The sequence below is a fragment of the Telmatherina bonti genome, assembly GCF_933228915.1.
Source record: "Telmatherina bonti genome assembly, chromosome: 19".
Lineage (NCBI taxonomy): Eukaryota > Metazoa > Chordata > Actinopteri > Atheriniformes > Telmatherinidae > Telmatherina > Telmatherina bonti.
The window spans coordinates 18,410,731-18,434,986 of record NC_136617.1 but is presented as its reverse complement, the minus strand read 5'-3'; the positions used below and the strand labels follow the sequence as shown (position 1 = coordinate 18,434,986).

The window sequence follows — 24,256 nt, the reverse complement described above, 5'->3', positions numbered from 1 at the left end:
CCGTTCCTCAGCTAGTCTAATTTCAAGTTTTGTCAGTGCACATTATTACTTTTTTCAGTACCAACAATAACCCCGTGCTCTCCTTCTGGCTCCTCCTCATCTCACTAACCCCCACTCTTCTTCCATTTTCTATTGCCGTCTGCATTTTAACTGTGCACAGTTATTTAAAGAATACCGTGCTAAACATGCATGTGGTCAATTGTTAAATGCCAAACATCTAAATAGTTGATCATCTTCTTTGTAATATCGGGATATTCAGACCAATCAGTGACTAGATAGAAGCCACAGAGTAACACAGCTCATCTCATTGTAATGCTGCAGTCTCATGCTGGGAAAACCTGCACCCTGGAATCATTTGGCTCTGTTGCAGACAAATCCCCAACTTCCCCATCTTTAATGAGATCCCAGAAAAAAATGCCTCATAGTCAGTCAGACCCATGAGTGACAATGTATATCTGTTCAAAAGAGATGCCTTAAATTCTGAAGGATTTTGTTTAACTGTAAATAAATCTTCGCAAATCTAGCAGAGCCACTCAGTCTGATACTCATACATATATGCATAGATTCACTCAGAGGTCCACGGTCTAACTATTCTTACAGCAGGTGGTACATGTTTCTGGAGATAGTACATGTCAAAGCAGCACCCGCGTGAATGCGAAGACCCAGGGTTCCCCAGCATAACATTGCATCGTAATGAGAGGAACATTGTTATACACTTCACCTGTCACTTGTTTTAATGTTGTCACTGATCAGTGTATACGCACTATTCTGTACGGTTTTCAGCTGCTTTATTTAGACATGTAGTTACTGGAAAGTATTTCTATTATATTCTTTGGTTTTGATGGAACATAAAAGAACTTTTCTATGAAGTTAAATATATTATCTATTTGTTTGCCGTGAAATTTTCTCGATTATAAACGCACTAATGTTGAAGAGTACAGCATGGTTGATCTTGGCATGCTTCTTCAGTTTTCCATTTATCTACTAGAGCCAGTATATTTCTTGATGCGGCCTTTCAGTAACGCTAATTTAGCACATTGTTTCCCCGAAACAGTCTATAAGTGAAGACTGTAAGTAAGTTATTGCTCTGAATCTGTTTTCAAAAGAGTTTTAGCTCGAAGGTATTCAAGAATTTTAAATGTGATTATAGTTACTGAGCACTATGGGATCAAATTCAAAAGGGAGAAAAAGAGACAAAAAAACAAAGATATGTAAATCCATATTTGTGGTTAATAAACATGCTGTTTTATTCATTAGTTATGCTCACAGCATGTGATTTGTGGATAAAAAAAAAAAAGATATTCATAATTTATACTGGAAAGTGTGTGCTGGGCTTTAAAAGACTTACCAGGAAAGAACGCCGGTGCATGTGGGCGTGGGTGTAAAGATTTTGTTGTTCTGTACAGATGATGAATATTTCCGATCCATTAGTCATCTGCAGTGTTTCCATGTCAACCGTATAGTAATGTTTGTCTTAACTCTTGTATATTATCTAAAGCAGCTTCCTGAAAGTTACATGTTACTCTATTTAGGAAATAGAATGTGATAAATAAACAAAAGTCTAGGATTTTAAATGCTTCTTAAAATAAAGGAAGACTCTTGCTAGTTATCTCGAATGAAAAATCATAAAATGTCACTGAAAGATGTCACGCATCCTTCGTAGGACTTCATGTAGTGAAATCTCAAGAATGACTCTTAAAAGCTGCAGTGTATGACGTTTGTATGAGTAGTGATCTCTGGCACCTCATTGTGTCAGCACATTATTATTACTAGCAAATTTGTGGAGAATCACAAGTGTGAAATTGTCAACATCTTGCACAAGTTTGAGCCACAGTTAAAATGTGAAAGGCTAAACAGTTTGTCCCGTTACAGCTACCCCATTCAAAGATGGTCCAACATGACAGCCTTCTGCTGGGTGTGCCCCTACATATGTATTTATTCATAACTCATTCTAAGCTATAAAAATGTTTTTTATTTGGATGTGATTATGGCTACACTTTGGTAAAATATGTATTATATTTACACTTATATTTTGCTAATAAAAAGCCAAATTACATAACCAGTTATATGTGTGGACACACTTCCCAATTATATCCAGTGGGAAACTGTGTCCAAACTTTTGACTGGTAGTGTAATTAAACGTTGTACCTTTTAATCTATGTTGTTTCAAAATATGGAAGATCCCTCGAACAACAGGCATTAAAATCTGATTTATTAAGCTGGTATGTGGACAGCTAATAGCTAATAGCCATTCAAAAACCACAGAAAACTGTCATTACATGACTCGGAAAGACCCACCATACTGAGGAATTTCCTTTAATTTTGTATACTTTCATCGAGGCTGAAAATACCTCAGATCCATTGCTGGATAAACATCATAAATATATAATTTTTAAATTATTTACCAAGCTGGGCTGATGTAGCAGACATAACCATAATGTAATGTCTGATTCTCTAACACTTTAGCACCTCTATGATACAAAATAAGTAAATGAATAAATAAATAAGTAAATACTATTAAATTAAGTTGCATTATCTTTCCCCACCAGGAATTTGTTGTTGCCTTTTTTTTCCTGCACTCGCAGTCACATCAGCTCTAATTGTGAAGCAGAGAGATGAAACCAAACATTCAAACTTACACTCTTGGGTGATTAGAATTCCCAATTCCCCTGGATAAAGGGACTGAAAAACAAACACGGGCATAGTTTCCCTCACAAAGAGAATGAGCTGTGTGTTTAACCGGGATTTTGCAGCCGTCAATGTCCACTTACCACCTACATTCTGTTGCTCAGTGTTGGAGCAAAATTACAGTTCATTTTTAACATTCTTTAGTCATAAACGTGACAGATTAATGTGAATTGAAAGCAGATTCTTATTTGAAGAGAGGATTAAATTCTAAATATTCTATTCATGATTAATGCATGATAATTAAAACACAGTGCGTAATGTAAAGGGACAAGATTAACGACACAAGCATTCACTGAGGAAAACAGAGAGAGAGAGAGAGAGAGAGAGCGAGAGAGAGAGAGAGAGAGAGGGAGCACATTTCGGTGCCATTGCTAAAAGCACTGCATCTCCAGTCATTTGATTGCATGGCTGAATAATTGATAGAAAGCTATTACAGCTGGTATGAATGTCCCTAGGTGTCACCACACATACACACACGCAGGAACAGTATACAACTCTGTGTTGATATGTGTGTGTGCACGTGCTTTTATATTTTGTGTGGGTGTTTCTCTTTCTTTTTTATGAGTGTGTGTGATGTGTTAAAGAAAATGGGTGTGAATAGCTGTGCGTGTGGGTTTCTGAGTTGGTGTGAACATATTAGTAGCTTAGCTGCTCTTAGCCTTACTGACAGAATGACAGAGACATTGCTAATCCAGCACTGACAACTTGCCATTTGCCCCCCCCCCCGCCGCCTTGCTAATTCCCCTTGATCAAAATGACAGTTTACTGGATGGTGAGCTGCCTTGGGCAACAATTAACCACATTGCTGCATGCATTTGAAATCTTTTGTTGGGATTTGTTGTGTGCAAAAAGGCAAGGCTAAATGTAAACAACTTCCTCTGAGGTTCAGAGGCTTCTTTTTGGCCGAAGCTTAACTTCTTCACTGGTGGGGTGTGTAGCCATGTTCTTACTTTATGCAGGCTGATCTTGAAATTTGAATCTACAAGTGTTAAGTTGTCACATACACTACTCACAAAAATTTAGGGATATTTGGCTTTCAGGTGAAATTTATGGAAAATGCAATATGTTCATGCTACAGTGATATAATATCATAAAAGTAAGACATTTAAGTAGAAGGATGCACTACTGAATTCCTCATCTCAAAAAATTCATTCAACACAAAAGGTAACAACAATGGTAGTTAAACCACAACAAAAAATTTGAACGTCTCAATATCTCGTCATGTGCCCTTGAGCATCAATTACAGCTTGACAACGACGTCTCATGCTGTTCACAAGGCAACTTATTGCCTGCTGAGGCATGGCATCCCACTCTTCTTGAAGGGCAGCCCTCAGGTCATTGAGGTTCTGGGGTGCAGGGTTTCGAGCCTCTACACGACGGCTCAGCTGATCCCACAGGTTTTCAATGGGATTCAGGTCTGGAGAGAGTGCAGGCCATTCCATTTGAGGTACACCAGTCTCCAACAGCCGTTCCCTGATGATGCGGCCTCGATGAACAGGAGCATTGTCGTCCATGAAGATGAAATTAGGCCTGTGCTGTTCATGTAGGGGCACAATCACTGGATTAATGATGCTATTCAGGTAGTATGGGCTTGTCACTGTACCATTCACAAAGTGTAGGGCAGTTCTGTACCAAGTGGACACCCCTGCCCACACTGTAACACCGCCACCACCAAAAGCTCGCCTGGTGACAACAGTGGCTGATGCATAGCGCTCTCCCTGACGTCTCCAACATCGTTGCCGGCCATCATTTCTGCTCAGTGTGAATCGACTTTCATCAGAGAACAGCACTGAGGCCCACTGGTTCCTCGTCCAGCGTAAATGCTCCCTGGCCCATGCAAGACGATGATGCCTGTGCCTGGTGGTGTGGTCAGGTACCCGTGCAGGTCGTCTAGCACGCAGACCACGCTGATGGAAACGGTTTCGAATGGTCTGACGTGACACTTGGGTGCCTCTCACCTCTCTTAAACGTGCCTGGAGTTGAGTGGCATTCATCATCCGGTTTCTCAGGGCAGTGTTCACAATGTAGCGGTCATCAGCACGGGATGTGGCCAAAGGACGTCCACTTCTAGGCCTTTCTGTGACTCTTCCAGTCTCTCGGTATCTCTGTTGCAACCTGCTGATGACACTCTGTGACACTCCAAGCTCAGTGGCCACTTCTGTCTGAGAACGTCCTGTTTGAAGCATCGCAATGGCAAGGGACTGTTGTTCCATTGTTAGGTGTCGTCTTGGTCTCATGATGTCAAAATGTGAACAGCATGATGAGGACAACTGTTTAACCACCAGCTCTAATTGAACCAGGACATATTTTGGTCAATTCAAGGATCACACACCTGCCGTGATTTTTGCCGTTAAGCTCCTTGTTAGAGAACAGCAACTTGTGCAAAATTTATTGAAACATTTAACAGTTGGACATGTGCATTTAAAAGCTTAGAGAAGATCACATTAAGTTCACCTGTACAGGTTTGAATGCATTTTAGGCTTGTTGTGAAATTTCACCCAAAAGCTGAATATCCCTAACTTTTTGTGACTAGTGTATGTCGGTTTTCACTGCTTGGTAAGATTAATCAGCCTAATGTGATAAGGATGTTAAAGTTTGTGAAGTCTGCTCGAGATGAATATAGAATTTGTTTCTTTATTTTCCTGCTGTGAGGTGCACAAACGTTTTGGGAGTTATTAAGTTGATTTCATGGAGTTCAACCTGCATTCTTCTTTGGTTTGTTATCTGAACCAGTAACCATGAACCAATCATCAGAACCTTTCCTGTCACTTTGTTTGTGTTTTCACGCAGCTTTGCCCAGTATTAAATCAATACCCATCAGCAAGTAAGTAAGGTTCAACCTACAATCCAATCATGGGTAACAGGTCTGAATTGTGTTTAGAAATGCTTGATCAGGGCAGTCCTGCTTATATTGTTTTATTCCTTTTGATTTTTGAATATTTGCAGCCGTCTTTCACATGAAGCTTGGTTCAATTTCTATCATGTGTGCTTGCAGTTGTTATAAGCACTAAAAAGTCCAAGTAACATAAAGTGATCATCCTCCAAAACCAGTGGTGTGATTCCAGCTAAATTCTTGTGAGAGGATGGTGGTATTAGGAGTGCCTTCTTCAGTTTGTTAAAAGTGCGACTTCTCTGGATGACTAAGTAATTCATCAGATCTACAACCAGAATGCCTTTAGGTGGAAAAAAAAAAAAAGTTCTGCCCATAATTATTTCATGTTTTCTGGCTGTAATAGTTCAGTCTACTTGGTAGTAACTGTATATAAATTACAGTGGCATTATGGGGAGTAAAGATGTTAGGTCAGGTTATAATACTTTGTTGTTCAAACTGTTGTAAGTGGAACGCAGAGCAATGTAGATGAAGGTAAATTTTATAAACACACACAAACAAACAAAAAAAAAAAAAAAAAAAAAAGTCAGGATTACAGAACTTTTACATAAATAATTGTTTTGAACAGTCCATCAATTTTCATTTAAATTCTATGGAAATAAGACTTAAATTTTTATATTAATTCAGTAAATTTGACACAAATACTCATGTAGTTCAGGTATATGTATCCCCTCTTGTATGCATATTCGTTTATAAACTTGAGTCTGTTTAATAATTTTGATTTGATTTAATTTGACCTAGAGTCAATGTTGAATCTGATATAAAGTCATTTACAGAACCCAGTGTACAACGGCTAATGAGAGCAAAGTAAATACAGTTAATGAACATATTTCAGGCAAGAAATAATGTGTTTCATATGTGTATTTATCAATGCTACCAAGCATCACAAAAACATTTGAATATGATGGAGAGGTTTTGGAAAGAATTTAGCCTAACATAGCTGTTTGTATTGCATTATATGTTACAAAGTTGAATAAAGTCATACTGGAAATCCACACAGACATCTGCATTAAAATGAAAAAAAAAAAGTTATATACTTATCTAAACATGGAGATACATCTTAAAGGAATGAATAAAGGATGAGTCTGGAATTACACTGCAAATAGAGAGAATATGGCCAGCATTGACTATTTTTCCCCAGAATGTATGACGGACAAGTAATATAAACATAATGGACGATACCAACTATATAATAATAACCCAACACAGTATTTGTAAGTGTAGTTCATTAGACTGGAACCGAAGGTACTGAGCATGCGTGTAAAAAATGAATCCTGTTAGTCTAGTTTTGTTCAACATTTTGTCTTCCTGTTTGATTTTAGTTTGTTGCTCAGACTACAGTGATAAGTAATATAACAAGTGATGATAACATACAGAGAAATGAAAACAAACTCTTACATTAACATGAATCTTTGATGAAGAGTAAAACACCCTTCCCTTTGAGAGGCATGGAATATGTCTGCATCAAGCGTGAAAATATTCTCTTTGATTTTAAATTCATACTATTGGTTTATTTATTCAATATTGTTGTATTAATTATATGTATATCAAATCAAATTCATTTATGGAATATATCTATAAAAAAAATGGCAGACACTGGTCAAAGGATGGCTTAACTCATGATTACAGCCATGTAAAAACAAAGGAATAACTGATGAACACACAAACAAAGCATATGATATAAATAAATCATTAAAAGCAAAGACAATCTGGATATGATCACATTAATACATCAGAAATGAACAGACACAACGTAACATCTAAGATACGAAAGCATATGATACTCGGTTGTTTCCCTGTAGTGACAACAAAGATTTTTAGGAGGTGAAATAAAAACAGTGGGAGGTGGGTGAAATATGAATGAAAGGTTATCCTGCAATTTATTTTCAACAGCATTACATATTTAATCAAGATTAAATTTTATCTCTGAGAATTTTCATCTGCGGCTACATAATTACATAATGTAGCTTAATGTGCTTAAAGCTAAAATTACTTTTGTGTTACTTGTTACCAATGAAGACCACGGGTCGACACTACCAGTAAGTTGGGAAAATTACACTGCAGTTGCAAATCACACACAGTAACAGAGGTGCATTTTAGTTGGCGTGATTCTAAAACTATGATGAGCCAATGCAGAGATGACAAGCTTATTTTAATCATGACCAAAGCGGTCTATTAAGACCGGCACAAATGAGTTCAGAGGAACAAACAAACAGGACTTTCATTAGTCAGGTCTCTGTGCAACAATGCAGGCATTGTTTGTTTCTTGTTCCAACACAAGCCTTGTAGGTATTAACTTCATATTTAAAAACACCTTATGAAGCTGACTATGACAAACCAGACCCTTCTTCTACATGAGGGCCATGAGACTGTTAAATATTAGCGTGTAGTGTAGCTAGGTGACAAAGATCAGAACAAACTATTATATTCACAAACAGCTATCAACACCCCTTTAATTCCATGTCTAGGAAATTGTAAAAGGATATTCAGATAATGTGTCAATGCAGACAATCACAATGCTGCATTCTCATCTTTAAGCAGTGTTACATCTCTGCACATTGGGACGGTGTGGCTGAACACATGGAGAAAAGCATCCCAACCATACAATTTATGTGGTGTTAATTAAAACTAGAGATATACAAAAACATAATTACATTGGTATTGCATCATCTTTTTGCGTTCAAAACAGATTCAAACAAATGTAGGGCCTTTTCCTTCACATGCTCTCTCCATCTGTTGGTGTCACGTAACACCTGTCTCCTTTTGCCTCCAAAATGTCAGCAGTGTCAAACACAAATGTGAAGACAAGCTTTTTTTTTTTTTCTGGCAATGAATTGTGTTGCACGAGGCTCGGCAAATCAAGCCACATGGTTCAATGAAATAATCCCCTCCTTGAATTACAGTTCTAAAAGAAAAACTACCATTAATAGATAAGTAGCAGAAGCAAGGTAGAAAAAAAAAAAAGAAAAAAAAAACCCTGCCAGCCTTTTTAGCACTAAATCACTCCAGTACCTCTTTAATAAATAGAAACAGTAACACTTTAATGTAGGTTTGCAACAAGGCACAAAGCAGTTGTAAATCTTGGCCTTGGATTCTTTTCTGTTTAGTCTCATGTCTCCACTTAAAGCAGTCCAAACTGACCCCCAGGGAGGGAGGAATAACGTTTAAACTGTAAGGAAACCTAAGCATTAGTCATGCTGTTCAATTCTTTTGTCGGCAGGAGTGGTTTCAATTTCCAAGAGATCTAACATGGACAGTTTTAACTGCTGACAACAATGAGGCTTTGTTTATCAGATGCTAAACTACAGTCAATGACAATACTCAGATTTCATGGATGGGACTTTGCATTCATTAGCAGAAGCTCCAATGGCCTCAGTGTGGACAAAAGATAATACAAAATGTCATATTCTGGTCAAGCAGAACCAGGGTTTTACGTGCAGTTAGTTAATTCAGAAGTGAGTTCAAGCTGTGACATCTAATGAAGAGGGGAATGAGCTGAGTTATAAATGGTTATTCTTCCACTAAAAGGGGAATTATAAACTATTAAACAATAGTGGATCCAATATAGTTTTAATGAACCTGAGATATGAGAGGATACTGTCGAAGGGAGATGTGGGGCATATTTCATCGAGCAACGTTTCTCAAACAGAGTCAGGACCCCCATGGGGTTACCAAGATCATTTCAAGGTGTTTACAAATTATTGCACAGAGCCACATACAGCTATCAAACAAATTTGATGTTTTATTAGAGCTGGCTAAATGAATGTGTTGAAGCAAAGACATGAATCGATGGAATTCAAACATTTGTTTTTTTGTTTTTTTTAACGCAAACAATAAAGTTTTAATTCATGCCTTAATAAAAATCTAAATTGGGAGAGTAGAGGACTGTGAGAAACATGCCAGTCTTTTTGACAGAAGTTTGAGAATTAACACCAACCCATGTTATCCTGGGGGTCGTGGCTCAAAAAGGCTGAGAGTCACTGATGAAGAGAGATGTTACCCAGTCATAGAAGAGAGGAAAAAAAAAAAGCCTTACTTTTGGTTCTTGTACATGCACACATATTTGGTTTCTATACTTGCAACATCTCCTGGAGAATGAGCCGGATAAAAGCTGTGCCAGTGGTTATCTATGTTGTACCCCGTTGTTGATTGTTTTCCCTGTTTCAAAGTCCGAATGCAGAATTTATTTTTATCCGGAGCATCAGAGACTTTTCTTGGTTCTTGTGCCACAGGCTCCATCATACTCTCAGCTGCTGTTGCCGAATCAATCCCCATCACTCTGACTGATCCCCTCTTCAGCTCAGGCAAACATAAAATGTACCTAGTGGTGTGGTTGTGTGGGACTGTTGAAACAGACATCGGATTTAAAATTTCGCAATACCATGAAAAACAGATTTCCACTGTGCTGACAGGCTTACTCGCCACTGTGCCAAAGGATGTTCATTCATATTGCAGGAGTCCTGTGCCTTACATTTAATAGGTTATTCAAAGCATTGCTGTTAAAACTTAAATCTAAATATAACTATGCCAACACACTTCTCATAAACTCGCACAAATCAATAAATGTGTGTCCACCTACTGCATGAGGGATTTCTCGTTCTTTCCTCAGCACACGAAGTACAGCTTGATATGTACAACAATGCCTCAAACTCATGTACACTAAAAAAACATGTAGTACACTTCACACACAGCCTCTCTCCCATACATGACTCAGATTAACGCAGCTTGAAAGACAAAAATACACAACATTTAGGAACTCATTGGTTGCCTGCCTCATCGTCTGCCCCCCCCCCCCCCCCCCCCCCCCACACACACACACACACACACAGTCTGTCGCTCTTTCTGTCTTTACATACATAAATACACACAAAAAAAAAAAAATTATGAAGAGTTTTCTTCTAAAGTTTAACACAAGTTAAAATCATGAGAAATATCTCAGCTGTGTATTTATGAAAAATGCATGCAAATATGTATAAACACAGTTTGTCTTCTGTTTTTGTAAATCTGATCTCCAGAAAAAAACTCTTCACGTCAAGCCCAGCACAAACACATGCACACTTGGTCTGTACCTCGACAAATAGGAGCAGGGAAATCCCACACGGCCGTGTTGCCAGCATTGGTGATGCATGTGAGCGTGGCGTGGCCATCTAAGACATAACCGTGCACACAGCTGTACCGCACACTGTCTCCTACTGCAAATCGGCCAGCACCGCTCAGCACTGCTTTTGGTGGCACGCCGGGGTTTCCACAAGATGTACTGTGGAGTTCTGCAAAGAAAGACAAAACAGGCAGTTTTTGTTATTAAAATGTTGTCATTTTGCTTTACTTCAACTTAATGTATACTCCAGTATGTTCACTGAGGTTTCCAGTTCTGAGGCTGCTTGCTTCCTTATGTTAGCTTTCATCCATCCCGTCTAAATCTGACCAAACACAACCATACATTTTTTTTTTTTAGGCTTGTAGTACATTTTCTTTTATATTTAGATGCAGCATAATTCCTGTGAATATGTTTTGGGCTCTGTAGCTTTCATAGGGTGGTGTCCAAAGTCAGTCCTTGATGGTCGCTCTCCTCCAGGCTTTTGATATATCCCTGTTCAAACACACTTGGCTTACATTTAATGGATCCAGCAGCCTGTGAAGTTCTGAGTAATACCTGATTAATTTGAGTCAGGTGAGTTGGAGCATGGATGCATGGAAAATCTGCAAGATTGTGGCGCTTGAGGACCAGAGCTGGACACCCCTGCTTTATACAATGCCTTATAGAATTTGTTGTAGCATATGTGATGAGAATGCTACATTTACCATGTTACAGCTTCAACCTGCTGGTCTCAGTGCATCTGCCATTAAGGACAGTTTGGGGACAACAGTGATATAGTTCCATTAGGGGACACAGTTTAAATACCTACACACAGAGCCTGTCTTGCACCTTTTCTTGTGTCCATTGCAAGTCTAGTGAAAGCCCTCCTACATGAACCATGAGCCATATGAACCATTTTCCTTGGACAAAGACTCACACCTGAACCTCATAGCAGCTAATATAATGTCTTCCCTCTTTTTTTTTTGCAGGTCTACAGGTTCTCATTTATAAAATGTGGATTCATATGTTTTATTTTGTGGCTCTGATGAACTTTTTCTGGTTGTTGATAAAGAAAATGTGCAAATCCTTACCCAGAGAGATGAATTACACAGAAATTTACTTTGTATTTGCATATCAACATATCGTTAATAGTATTATTTAACTTGGCGAGGAGATGACGTGTATGACACCAATGTTGTAGCTTTTTTTTTGTAACTGTTCTTGTCTATGCACCAAAAAGGAAAATCTAACACTCTTGTTTCTACATCTTTTTCAAAGTGCTATTGGGAGCTCACATATGATTACTAATGCACTGGCACTCATCTATCAACACATCATTACAGTCTGCTCTGACATCTTGCCCTAATATTATACTGTATATACAGCTTAAGCCTACAGTTTACATTATATACTGCCAGCATGGTGCCTATAAACAGACATTTGAGCGCATTAAAAAACAGACTACAAAGAAAAAGCCTCGAAGGAGAGGAGGCAGGATGAAAATGTTGATCGCATTCTTCCCGGTAGATGCATTTAAAGTGTCGTGCCAAAGACACATATGCAATTGCATGCATATAAACGTCAGCAGACACACGAACAGAAGACCGCAGGAAGGAGGCTCAGAGCAAGGGAGGGAAGAGGTATTACAAGCCATAAACCAGGAAGTAGATGGGAGCACAGGGACTGACTCTAGTCTTATAGTTTGAACTTGATTGATACAACTATGAAACTGTTCAGACAGATACAGGGTTGGGGGAGGGGGGGTGGTTGGCAGGAACCAGAAGGATGGTTGAGGGGGAGGCAAGAATGCAGAGACACTGAAAGGTTAGGGTGGGGATGAAGAAGCAGAGGCAGACTTAAGAATGCCTAATGTGATAGATAGAACTATGAAACTACTTGGACAAGGAGAGTGAGTAGGGTAAGAAGGGAGAAAGTTAAGGAAAGAAAGAAGAAGAAGAAAGCAAGACGGTATAAACAGTGGCAGATTATGCTCAGTTGGCTTCCCAATGGTAGAAGGAAGCAGAGCTCAAAAGTAAACTAAAAACTCTGAAAATCACAGAAATATGTTCAATAATGCAACCTAGAATACACTTGGAATCACTTCAGAGCAAACAGGAAAAAAACATGTTAAATCATCTTCTACAAAGTAGGCTCTATGCTGGGAAGATTGGATGCCAATGGATGAACCAGTACAGTGACTGTCAATTGCTTGGTTGATTGAAACAGTTATTAAATTACTTTATTGTCATACATTCTTGTTCCTCTCTGCCACAGACATAGCGATTTATAGTGGAGGCATTTGGGGTAAGTTTATAATACCTAAACACAAAGCAACAGTAGTACCCACAGTGGTTAGAGCACTGGGGGCCGTGTCCCCCACACTGGTGAAGTGGCTCCAACAGATACCTGGTGAAACAGATAATTCCGTTGAGAAAAGCGCAGTCCTAGGAGCAGCTAAGATACTGTGTAGGAAACTCCAGCTCCCAGGAGTCTGGTAGAGAACCAGAGCTTGAGAGATGAATAGCCACCCACCCTACCCTGGGGAGATGGGATGGGTGACGGAGGACTTTTATAAAAAAAAAGAAAAAAAAATCCTCTACACCCTACAAATGATTAGAATATATATATATATATATATATATATATATATATATATATATATATATATATATATATATATATATATATATATATATATATATATAAAATGTTTTTTGTTTATTTACTTATCTAATTTTTGAGGATATATTTATTTATTTTTGTGTTCAAAATGCATAAAAAGCAAAAACACAGAAGGGAGAACCTTGTTGCTGACGACCCTCACAAAAATCCACCTAAATGCCTTCCTGCTTATCTCCACACACGCACAGTGACATTGAAACCCACACTGAGGAGATACACTTGGGCACCAGCACATGTGCTTACTCGCATCCACATACACACACACAACCAGGGACATCCATCACTGTGGCGACCCCCTGTGCTGCATGGTGATTGGATGTCAGGTTGGCCTAGTGTTGTGACCTGTTGGCCTATCGATTTAGCAAGTCAGCGTAGCCCCCACTCAGTGTCAAGATGGTTGCGGTTCAGTGTTCTATCAGGCACACATTTACTCACCGACACACACTTTCACATCAGTGGTAAAAGGTTCTATTGGCAACCGACAACAGGTGCTTTATCGACTTTTATCTTTTGTCTAATGATAAACAGTTTGTCCATGTTTACTGCCTCATTTGCTCAAATCCTTTTTCACATTTATCTCTTTTTTTAAAAATGGCTTTTGATTTCACTCTGAAAAGGTGCATTCGGAATTTATTTCTGAGTGGAACGACACTGCACTCTTATCCATAAAGTTCAGCTTATTTTGGTATCATTTGTGCCGACAGTATTTTTTTTCTGGATTGCACAACTCCTGTAACTACAAGAACAACTGTAGCCTAAAAAGTTTAAAATTAGGTTTATTGGCCAAAGCTCCAACCTTAGTCAACTTTTCAATCCCTTTCAGTATGGGATCCAACCTGCTCATTTAGATTATTATGAGTCTATAAACCAATGTTTATAGGCTACAAAAACCATTGGGTTCCATTGTGTACCATATAGGCAGATGTCCTGAAAGTGAAGTAACTATGACTGTTTGCTCAACTAAACAGTAGAAGGGGCTGTGAAAGGGTTAAATCAATACTACATAGGGTTTTTTTTTTGTTTGTTTTTTTTACCATAAAACTCTTTGCTTTTGATTTGTGTGATGGCTCACCAGCATTCATTCTGCGTACAAGGCCAATAGCATCATCACCTGTGGTTTGTACACTGTATCACACAAAAGCAAACCAGAGATCAACACACTGGATGATTCAGCAAAGAAACCCAGGAAGACATTATTGGAGGAGGCAAGGAAACAAAGGAGGAAAATTGACAGAGAAGCAGATAAGACAGGATCTCACTGGAAAGAGCTCAGAGAACAGACAGAACACAAGACGGATGTTTAATTAGCCCTCAGTAAGGGACACCAAATAGTGAAAAAAAATCTACCAAAGTTAAGTATTGTTACATTTATATCCACAACATTATAAAGTATATCTTCTTCTTGTAGGAGTGACATTGCATTTCCTTACATTCCCATTACAGTCTGCCAAATTCAACCACTGATCAATATCACAAGTGTGTTTGATATTATGGGTAACACACACTGACAACAAAACTGAGAATGAAATTAATCACCTGGTTTCAGCAAGTATTTGAAAAAAGAAAAAAAAAAAAAAACATACCAGGCAAAACATTGGTGTAGGGCCTCATCATTTCATAATCTGTCCATCCTCACCACTCCACTTTCCTCAAGTGAAAATTTCATGACATAGCTCTTCATCTCCCCCCAGCTTTATCCATACCACAATATTAACCTCTCTCTCCATCCCCTGAATCCTTCATTCATTTGTCTAGTTTATTGTGAAAATCACAGTTTAATTACAATAGTTTATTCAGTATCCAGCAGCTACATTGCACTCCTTTCCATAGTTTATTGCTGTGCACTTTCTCTTATTTATATTCCCATACCCGCACTTCCTCTTCAACTTATTTCACTCTCTCCCTATCCATCTACCTACCTCTACCACTCTTTCCCTATCTTCCTCCCTCCCCAGTTTACCATAACCATGATTTCAGTCTCAGTTGCTTCATTACAAGCTGCTGCTTTTATGGGCCATCTGTAGAACTATCTGCATTTGTCACTCACACACATACACACACCCGCATATAGGGCCACAAAAAGGCTTGCATGCAGAGAAAGACACTGCAACTACTCGTTCTATCACACACACTTCCACACATAGCTATTTACCTGGCTTTAATTTCTCCCTGGATAAGCAATTAAAGCCAAGTCCAGGTAGAAAACGCAGTGAGAGAATAGTGAAAGTTGAAAAATATGATAAAAGAAAAGAGGGATAGAATGCTGCTTTGCTTTCAGCGTTTTTAGTGAGACAGATGACATGGCAGGCTGAAAGAATGGAGAGGGGGAGTGAAGGACAGTGAAGACAGACAAAAAAAAAAAAAAAAGAAAAAGGCTTAAAAGGAGAAGTATGATTCATTGAGTCTGGAGGTTTTATACCTCAGTCAGCAGTAACTTTTATAAAAGATGAGCAGAGTTTTACACATGAACAGAATAGATGTTGAAATGCTTGAATACCCAGCACAGTACACGTTAACAGAAACCATTTATAAGAATTTTCTATGACTAAACCTGGAAAGCAAAAAGGTATTTGGAAATGGATTCAAAGACATATCACATAAAGATGCACAATTTACATGGATTTTAATGGAACAGCCTAGAGCTCTGTAAAAAACAAAAAAAAAACAAAAAAAACAAAAAAAAAAAACAGGTATGTAATGTAGGACCCAGAATCATAAAAGCTTCCCTTGCTGTCAATGTGCCTGTCAGTTTGATTTAGCATTTAAGACTTTGACCAAGTCTTTTTATGGACTTGTGGGGGACCTGTGTCACAAGTGTAATGTATTTTTTTTTTCTTTCTATTTTTCTTTAGTATAGCGAGGTAATGACATTTTATGCCCCAAGTTGTAAATCATTTTTGTAGTCAGCTGGCCTCGCCCTGGAATTGCTATATACTAAAATATGACCAATTTTTAGTGGCTTTAGAATGATGGCAGACAAAGTTTAACACATTGCAACTCAAGGACGCACGTAAAAATATACAAAATGCAAGCAAAAAAGAACGGATCTTAACCTGATAACAACCTAAACAGCAAAATAACAGCGCTGCAACCCAGAATGTCAGAGGACTTCAGGTGAAATTATGCCCTTCCATTACTAAATGTGCTACAAAGGGCAGCAAGAACATACTGTTCCTTTTCATAAACTTCACTACCGGTATTTCTCTGAAAAAGGGTCAGAATATTTTAACAAATAGTTTCCATGGACTTAACAGCTTTAGTTTAGTTGTTTCTTTCTTTTAAGCAAAGACCTCCATCATGCAGTGGGGTGGTTTGCAGCAGAGGCTGAGGTATCAGAATTTGAGCCTTAAAGTCTGGAAATATGGTATTCAATAGAAGAATAATGTATAGCCCACTGGTTGTTTAAAGTGGAGAAGTTCAGGAATCCTGGGGTCTTGTTTATAAGTAGGGGGATACTAGTAGGGGGATACTGGTAGCACACTGTAAGGCTGAAAGTGAATCTGGGGCTTCCTTTGCAGTCTGTCTTGATGAAAAGAGACCCGAGCAATAAGGTGAACCTGTTGTTTTCATGGTTTATTTATGTTCTAACCATCACCTGTGATCATAAACTAAAGGAAGTAAACAAAAGAATGAGGTCATCAATAAATTAGAAATAAACAATAATATTTTAAAGGATTTCTGGCCCCAACTTTGTGCTTTGACTGAAAATCTCAGTCATCTGCGGTGGACTCAGAGCAGAGTGACTGCTCCTCTGTGTTGCCAAGAGTCAGCTAAGGTGTTTCTGGCATGTTGCCATGAAGCCTCTTGTGTCTCAGGGGAGGTGTTTCGGGCATGTCCCACTGGGAGGGAGCCTTGCAGTAGACCGAGGATGGAGAGATAAACACTCTTAGATGGTCTGGGCATACCTATATGTCTGTCTGGATAACCTGGGGAAGTGTCTGAAAGAAAAGTGGTGGGGGGCTTTAGATAAAGGGCAGAAAGTATATGGATGGATGCGGCGTTTTAAGTCACAGTGATTTTAAACTGTTTAGCTTCTGTACTGAATATTTACACAGTATTGACATTCAAAATAGTGATACGGGTGTTCGGCTTTCTCATAAAATATTCTCTGTCATTGTGTTGGCTGTGTAAAAAAACTGTCAATAACAGTTCTAGTTCTTTTCATTTCCTCTCATATTTGTATAATACCTCTGTGTAAACTGTTGGGACACTGATGCACGCTAAGAGTTCACTTCGGGGAGTAGATGATATTGAAGTCAGACAAGCAGATAACAAAAGTTAAAAGCATCAACTTCATTTCACCGTACAGTGATCCAAGATATGTGCACATGAAAAGTGTAAAACGTGTTTCCAGAGAAACATTAGCATTCTTATGCTGCTTGGCAAAACGAGTCTGGCAGCTTCCTGTTTGCTGTAATGGATTATCATTACTAACTGAGTGAGAAGCCTCTGGAGTCTCTGCAGAAAATGTCATTTAGAATTAGAGGTAAACTGGTGGGAAAAACAACTTATTTAAGTCATTTTCATGAATATCTTGCTACAATCAGTGTGGGGAGGGTGATCTTAAATGGAAAAATACTAAAAGTACTCATGTTGCAATTGTGTTTTTATCTTGCAGTTACTGCAGAATCTGACTTTTTTTTTTTTTTTTTTTTTTATCTAACCAGTTTGATACTGGAGTCCTATTATTTTTTGCTGTACATAAAACATCAAATCTATTTATTTAATAATTAGAATGTGAATCCAGAATCATGTGTGTTATAAAACCCACATACTTGCCAAAGGATATCCTGTGAGTGCCACCTTTTGCCTTGCCTTGAAGTAAAATCTACACACTGTTGTCCAACCTTGCACAAATGTGACAGACTGTGACAGACTGAACCGACGGTTTGCTGTACGGGATGTCAGCAGCTTCGGTGAACATCAGTAGCCCCTTTTTTTAATGTCTCCTACACTGTCGGAAATGTCATATCTCATAAGTTTTTTTTTTTTTTTTCTCTATAATGAGGATTATGCCCGTCAGTGAAAACTATTCTCCGTTTGTGGTCCTGTGTTTATGAAGAAGCTCTGTACGTTAACAGAATCATAAACATCGACTGTGTTCATTTACAATCCATGCAGATACATTGCTTATAGTCTAATTTCAATCAACATTAAGTCAGTTTAAACTTCATCAAAAGATTTCAGGTAGTCTAAACAATCAGAAGTGCCCATGTCCGATCGCCCAGATCTACTATCTTGCAGTTTTTAGATGCAACCCTTTTCTAACATACCTGAATCAGGTGAATGGCTCATTACTAGACCTGTGTAGAGCTGAATGGTACGCAAATGATACCCCAAAAGCTAAAGAGGAATTTAGCCATTTGATTCAGGTATGATGGAGAAGTGATGCATCTAAGGGCACATTCACATCAGCCATTTTGACTCGAATCCGAGTGTTTGCTCGGAAGTCTGTTTCGTTTGGGGATTTGTGAATGCTCCAAACAAATTCTGATTTGGACCAACCCAGGTCTTTGTGAATTTCAAACGGATCAAATACAGGAAGCAGACTGTAGAAAAAAGTCACTTCCTGCATCTGATGTAGCATTGCATTGCAGGTAAATACATAGCAATCTCGTTAAGAGTCCTCTGCCTTGTCGGCTGTTCATACTGCGTCCATTGTTGCAGTGTATTTCTTGTATACTTGCATAAGACAAAACAAAAAACCCTAAACAGCGATAGTTTTGGGCTCTTTATTCAACTCGCGACAGTTTTCTTCTTCAGATGGATCTTGTCCTCTCTTTTGACAAATTCTAATGCAGCACCACCTTTGGTGGGAATGGGGATATATTATTGTAAACGCTTGGCACATTTGACCAAAGTGCAGCATGAATGCAATCTCGGTCTGAATGGACACACCACCCTACAACTGAGCTGAATCCCCAATCAGACCGACTCCAGCGGACTATCCTGATGTGAATGCACCCTAAAAGCCGTAGAGTAGTAGCTTTCAAGACAGACTTGGGCACCCCTAGTCTAGAGGAATTGAAACATGTCATCATGTGCTAAAACCTACTACAAAGAGAATACTGGCTGTGCTACATGGCTGTTCCATTGACCAATCCCCCTTAAGGCTGCATTCACCCCAGTCCATCATAAAGGTAGACTAGGAGATCCTCAAAAAATGGTTTGAGTGCGTTACATTGTACAATGTAAAAGTCCAAACCCCTTTCTTCAGTCTTCCCCTCAAATAATGGAGGGTTCAAATGATTTTGATAGACATTCCCCCATCCAATTGTTTAGAATAGGCCATTTAAAGCTACTGGGTAGTGTTTTTCCAGTCCTGTCTCTTTCACAGATCACTTTTTTTTTTCTTTTTCGGTCAGAGCATTTAATTAATTGGCTGCAATGTATGTGTGAATATGATGCTAAACAATATAGGAAAGCATTATGCTGGACCCTTGTTCATTTGTTTGGAAAGACTAGTTTGTATATTAGGGTGTGAACGGCAACTGAATTGTGATGCTCGTCTAAAAAAAACTCGTAAACTTTGGTTTACTTAAAAATGTTGACTCAGCTTGCTTCAGGTGAGCCAAAAGCAGAAGTGGATATCTAATGGAGTTGTTTTCACCTGACTCAGAAATCAACACAAATACTGAAACAAGGTAGGGTTTCAACAAAAATTAACAACATAATTCACTTTAAAAAGAAGAAATGTCCAACAAAACATGAAGCTATGAGGTCTGACAGTCATTATTAGTGTGTCAGCAGATGGATGAGTGTCTGGCAGATAAGGGCAGCAAGGAAGGGGGGTAACAGAATCTATCAGCTGACATTTAAGGATTGATGATGAGGCCTGGTGTTCCCAATCATCCTAACTGATGCACCCACCAATCCTCACAGACAAAAGCAGAACAAGGAAAAGGAAAGAAAACCAGGCCAAACCAATACGAGAGCTGTCTCAAGTTGGAAACAGATGTTTCCTTCAATCGACAGTTGAGTTTTCTTGTTGGTTGTTTGTTGTCTGGTCCTTAAGTGACACTGTAGATCCCCCTCAGGAAGAGAATATCTTATTCAAAAGGTTTGGTTTGTCTGACTAAGTACGGTGTAAAAGTAAACTCGGACCAGCTAACGTTGCAATTCCCAGTGAAACAAAATTCTCATAGTCTAGTGTACTAATGGGTAGCAGCAGGTGAGCCTCCTAAAACTCATCTCCTCTTGAAGATCCTCATTTTCTCTGGTCTTATCACTGCTCCTTACCAGATCATTGTTTGCAGTCGAAGAACTACCTTTCAGACAGTTTTTTATTTATTTATTTATTTTTTTCACCTTTGTGTAATCTTGTTTGGGTTACCGACCAGTTACATCAGTCAAATTTATACTATATATATATATATATATATATATATATATATATATATATATATATATATATATATATATATATATATATATATATATATATATATATCTTTATTTCCTGCTTTGGTTTCTGCTTCTACAGCCACCAAAAATGTATCATTAGTGAAACAGTTTTACAGAAAAGCTGCTTTATGTTTTTAAAGAATGACAGTTGGAAACATTATAGGGAAACATGGCAAGGTACCCAAGATACCTTACACAGCTAAACATGTCTCAGTGGTTTAACTAGTTAAGCTGATGCTTTGCAAACACTTAAATGTTTTAATTGGCTGAAAGAATGTTTGTGCCCATTTTACTAAACTAGAATGGAAAACTATAGCCATAGCATTGACGGTGGAAGAATTTTTCTCTCAAATAATTTGAAAGTTGCTGCAGAGCTGTCAAGCAACTGTCAGAGTAGGATTTAAGCTATCTCTACAAATTCTAACTATGACAGCTCAACAGTCACAAAAACAGTAGGATATTATGGAATTATTCTGCATGGCTATGTGCGTCATAATATGAAAAGATTAATGCCAAGATGGGATATCTACCATTTGGAAGAAGTGACACCTTTCTCTGAATAAGCATTTACAGCATAAAATGTAAAACTCAGCCTAATAGCCTATTAAGGATTACTTTGAGCAGACACTGAACATAAAAAGACTGAAAAAGGGAGGAGGGCGGAAGGTTTTTCTTCTCTGTGTGGGTACATGGTGCAGAAACTCATTTGTGCAGGTGAAAAACAGAGGGCTGTATTGCATTTTTAAATGAGGTGTACTGGCACTTTCATATTTCAATCTATATATAAAGAGTTTGACAAGGACATGGAAAGGGTAAAGAGAGTTCATACATGGTCACTACTAAGAAAGCCTGAAAGCAGTTTCCTAATCAACATTGATAAGGGCGTTGTTTATGAACACTGGCTTTACAAGGATATCAACAAAAACAACATGCATAATGATGCAAGTGATAGAAATCAGGCTTTCTCCAACCAATGGCATCCTTAGTCCAGTCAGAAGAAAAGCAGGTAAATGAATGAATGTACTCCAAACAGACTTTTTCAGTCCCCTGCAGTGAAGCCTTGAAAAAGATCCAGCAAAACATTTTTTTTTTTTCTTTTCTCATTTGCAATTGGGCCTAAACCATCTTTAAACTGGTAACTAATATTGGATTAGAGTGGCACAAAAGCATTCTAAATTTCAGCTCAGAGTGAATGGTTCTCATGACAGAAACAGGTTTATTCAGACTGGATGGCTTCTGCTTGATCTGAAGAGAGACAATGTAAAGATTGATGTACACTCCAGGGCTCTGCCATGGTTTACATGGCAGAGCACGAATGGGAGATTTGATCATTTTTATAAACTTGTCTTTCAAAAGACAATATAAGGAGAATACCTCCAGCATTGTATATGACTTTAAACTTCTCAGCAAAGGAAGTGATTAAGACCAAAGTACTGTAGAGGAAAACAAGTTTGCCTCTGCATTATTTGTGTAAGGATAATAGCCATGTTCTACCTCTACAGGTCATAACAGGGGAAGCATTTGGGGTAGCTATCGTTTCACAGTCCCATTGCTGCACCAATCATCCACTTCAGGTGGGATTACAAAAGCACTTAACACTCGAAGTTCGAAAGTACAGACACAACAGTGAATCTGGTAAACTGTAAATGCCATAATGGTGGCACAATTTATGTTTTAACTATTTTACCACAAACCATTGGGTCCCTAATTGGCTCCCTTGGGTATAAACCGGAGCTAAATTTGATCATGATATGGTTATGCTGCACAATAAAAGGTCAAATCATAAATAAGATTGAAGTAAAATTCTGTGTTTTTGTGGAGAACCTATGAACGTTTTTTCTTCTTTTTTTTTATTTTTGCTGTTTTTCCCCCATGAGAATCACATAAAACTCAACACATCCATGTTTGTGTACTGATGGCAATGTGAACAGATAGGTTAGTACTGCAGTTTGGTTAAGTATGACTTAGAAATTAAGATACTTACAGGATTTAGTTTTGATTGCCATTTGCATGTTTTTTATCTAAACCAAGCTGCATTAATTTTTCACTGAAATCGTATATTAATGATGAAAGAGTCAGAGAACATGACTCAAACACAATGGGGTTAAGATCTCATTTCAATGTGTGAAAATTAAGTAATTTGAACTAAATCCTGTTGTTGCCATCTTGTAATTTCCTTAGCATTCAGTGAAGAAAAAAACATCTTGATGGAAAAATCTGATCATTCTGCATTTTCAGGGCACTTGCCCTCCCTTGTTGGGCACGTCATGTTGCTGAATTTACACCTGACAAACTACAGCAAACCCAAACATTAATGCTGCCCGGAAATGCTCGTATACAAGACAATAGTGATGATGGCTGCAGCACTTATCAGCTGAACTTCATTCCCTGATGAACCCATCGTTTTGGAAGAGAGCAATCCTGAACTCATCAGATTACACAATCAGTGAAATTGTCATGGTCCTGTGGCAAATCAAAGCCTTTTTTCAGTATAAATACCACCATATAGATGGGTTTCTTTTAGCTTTTTAGTCCAAAAACCTTGAGCTCTATTTCCTTTGCTGCATTTTTCTTGACATTCTTTATTCCACTAATTTGTTCTTTGATCACAGTCATTCTTAAGACTTTCTCCTAACCAAATTTCTTTTTCAGCAGTCAGTTTATTTATATTGCTTGCTTAATCCATACCAGTAACTTCTGGTACCATCTTGTACACTACCACTGGATAAGCAACTTATTGTATCAGGTAATATCTGTTTGCTGACTGAAATATATAATAACCACTACATTACATCTGCAATGAGAGACTCTTACAAATATACTTCAACAAACCTCATATTTATCAAACACCTTTACATTCAACTAAGGATAAACTGTATGGCCGTTGGGCTTTAAAGAAGGTTGGGTGACATTTTTAGTCTTGATTTTTTATTGTTTTGTAGTCATTGGTGGCCATTTGCTACTTGTTCCAGCAGCAATTGCCCCACTGGGGATAATAAAGCCAAACCGTAACCATGAACCTTGAAACTCTGAAGAAAATTTCGCTGAATTCTGGATTAGACTCATACAGCAGGTTTAAGTCTTCCTGAATGAAAAACTTTGGCAAGAACGTCCCACCTCACTCCCCAAACAAAGCATTGAAATTTGCTGGTTTGTTTTGTCATTTATAACCCCTTATTTTGAGTCAAGGACAATAACAACCTTCAAATTTAAATCCCACATATATCTGCTCTAAAATCCAAATTACACTGGCACTGCCCCTTAGAAACCATTTTTGATTAGTAGCTGTTTGGTAATTATAAGCAATCAAGATTAATTATGAAAATGTTAATGGGTGGAAAGGAAAGGGACTAAGAGGCAGCAGAAGGTGTGCGAGTCAGAGAGAGACAGAATTATGCTGAAAGAGTGCTAAAATGAAAAAAAAAAAACAGAGATCCCAAATAGAGTAATAGCTTTTCAAAGCTTTAGATCATCCAGCAGCTGTGAAGATCAGTTAATACACTGCGTTGTTAATG

General features: G+C 38.2%; 1 protein-coding gene across 1 annotated transcript in view; it reads right to left on the bottom strand.

The window, feature by feature from the left end:
* Positions 1-24,256, bottom strand: part of csmd3b (CUB and Sushi multiple domains 3b) — a gene marked incomplete at both ends in the record, with an annotated part of 385,522 nt that overhangs the window by 210,955 nt on the left and 150,311 nt on the right. Inside the window, one exon of the mRNA XM_079258329.1 lies at positions 10,648-10,845. Within this exon, the coding sequence (XP_079114455.1) occupies positions 10,648-10,845 (198 nt within the window). The remainder of the gene's footprint in view (positions 1-10,647; positions 10,846-24,256) is intronic.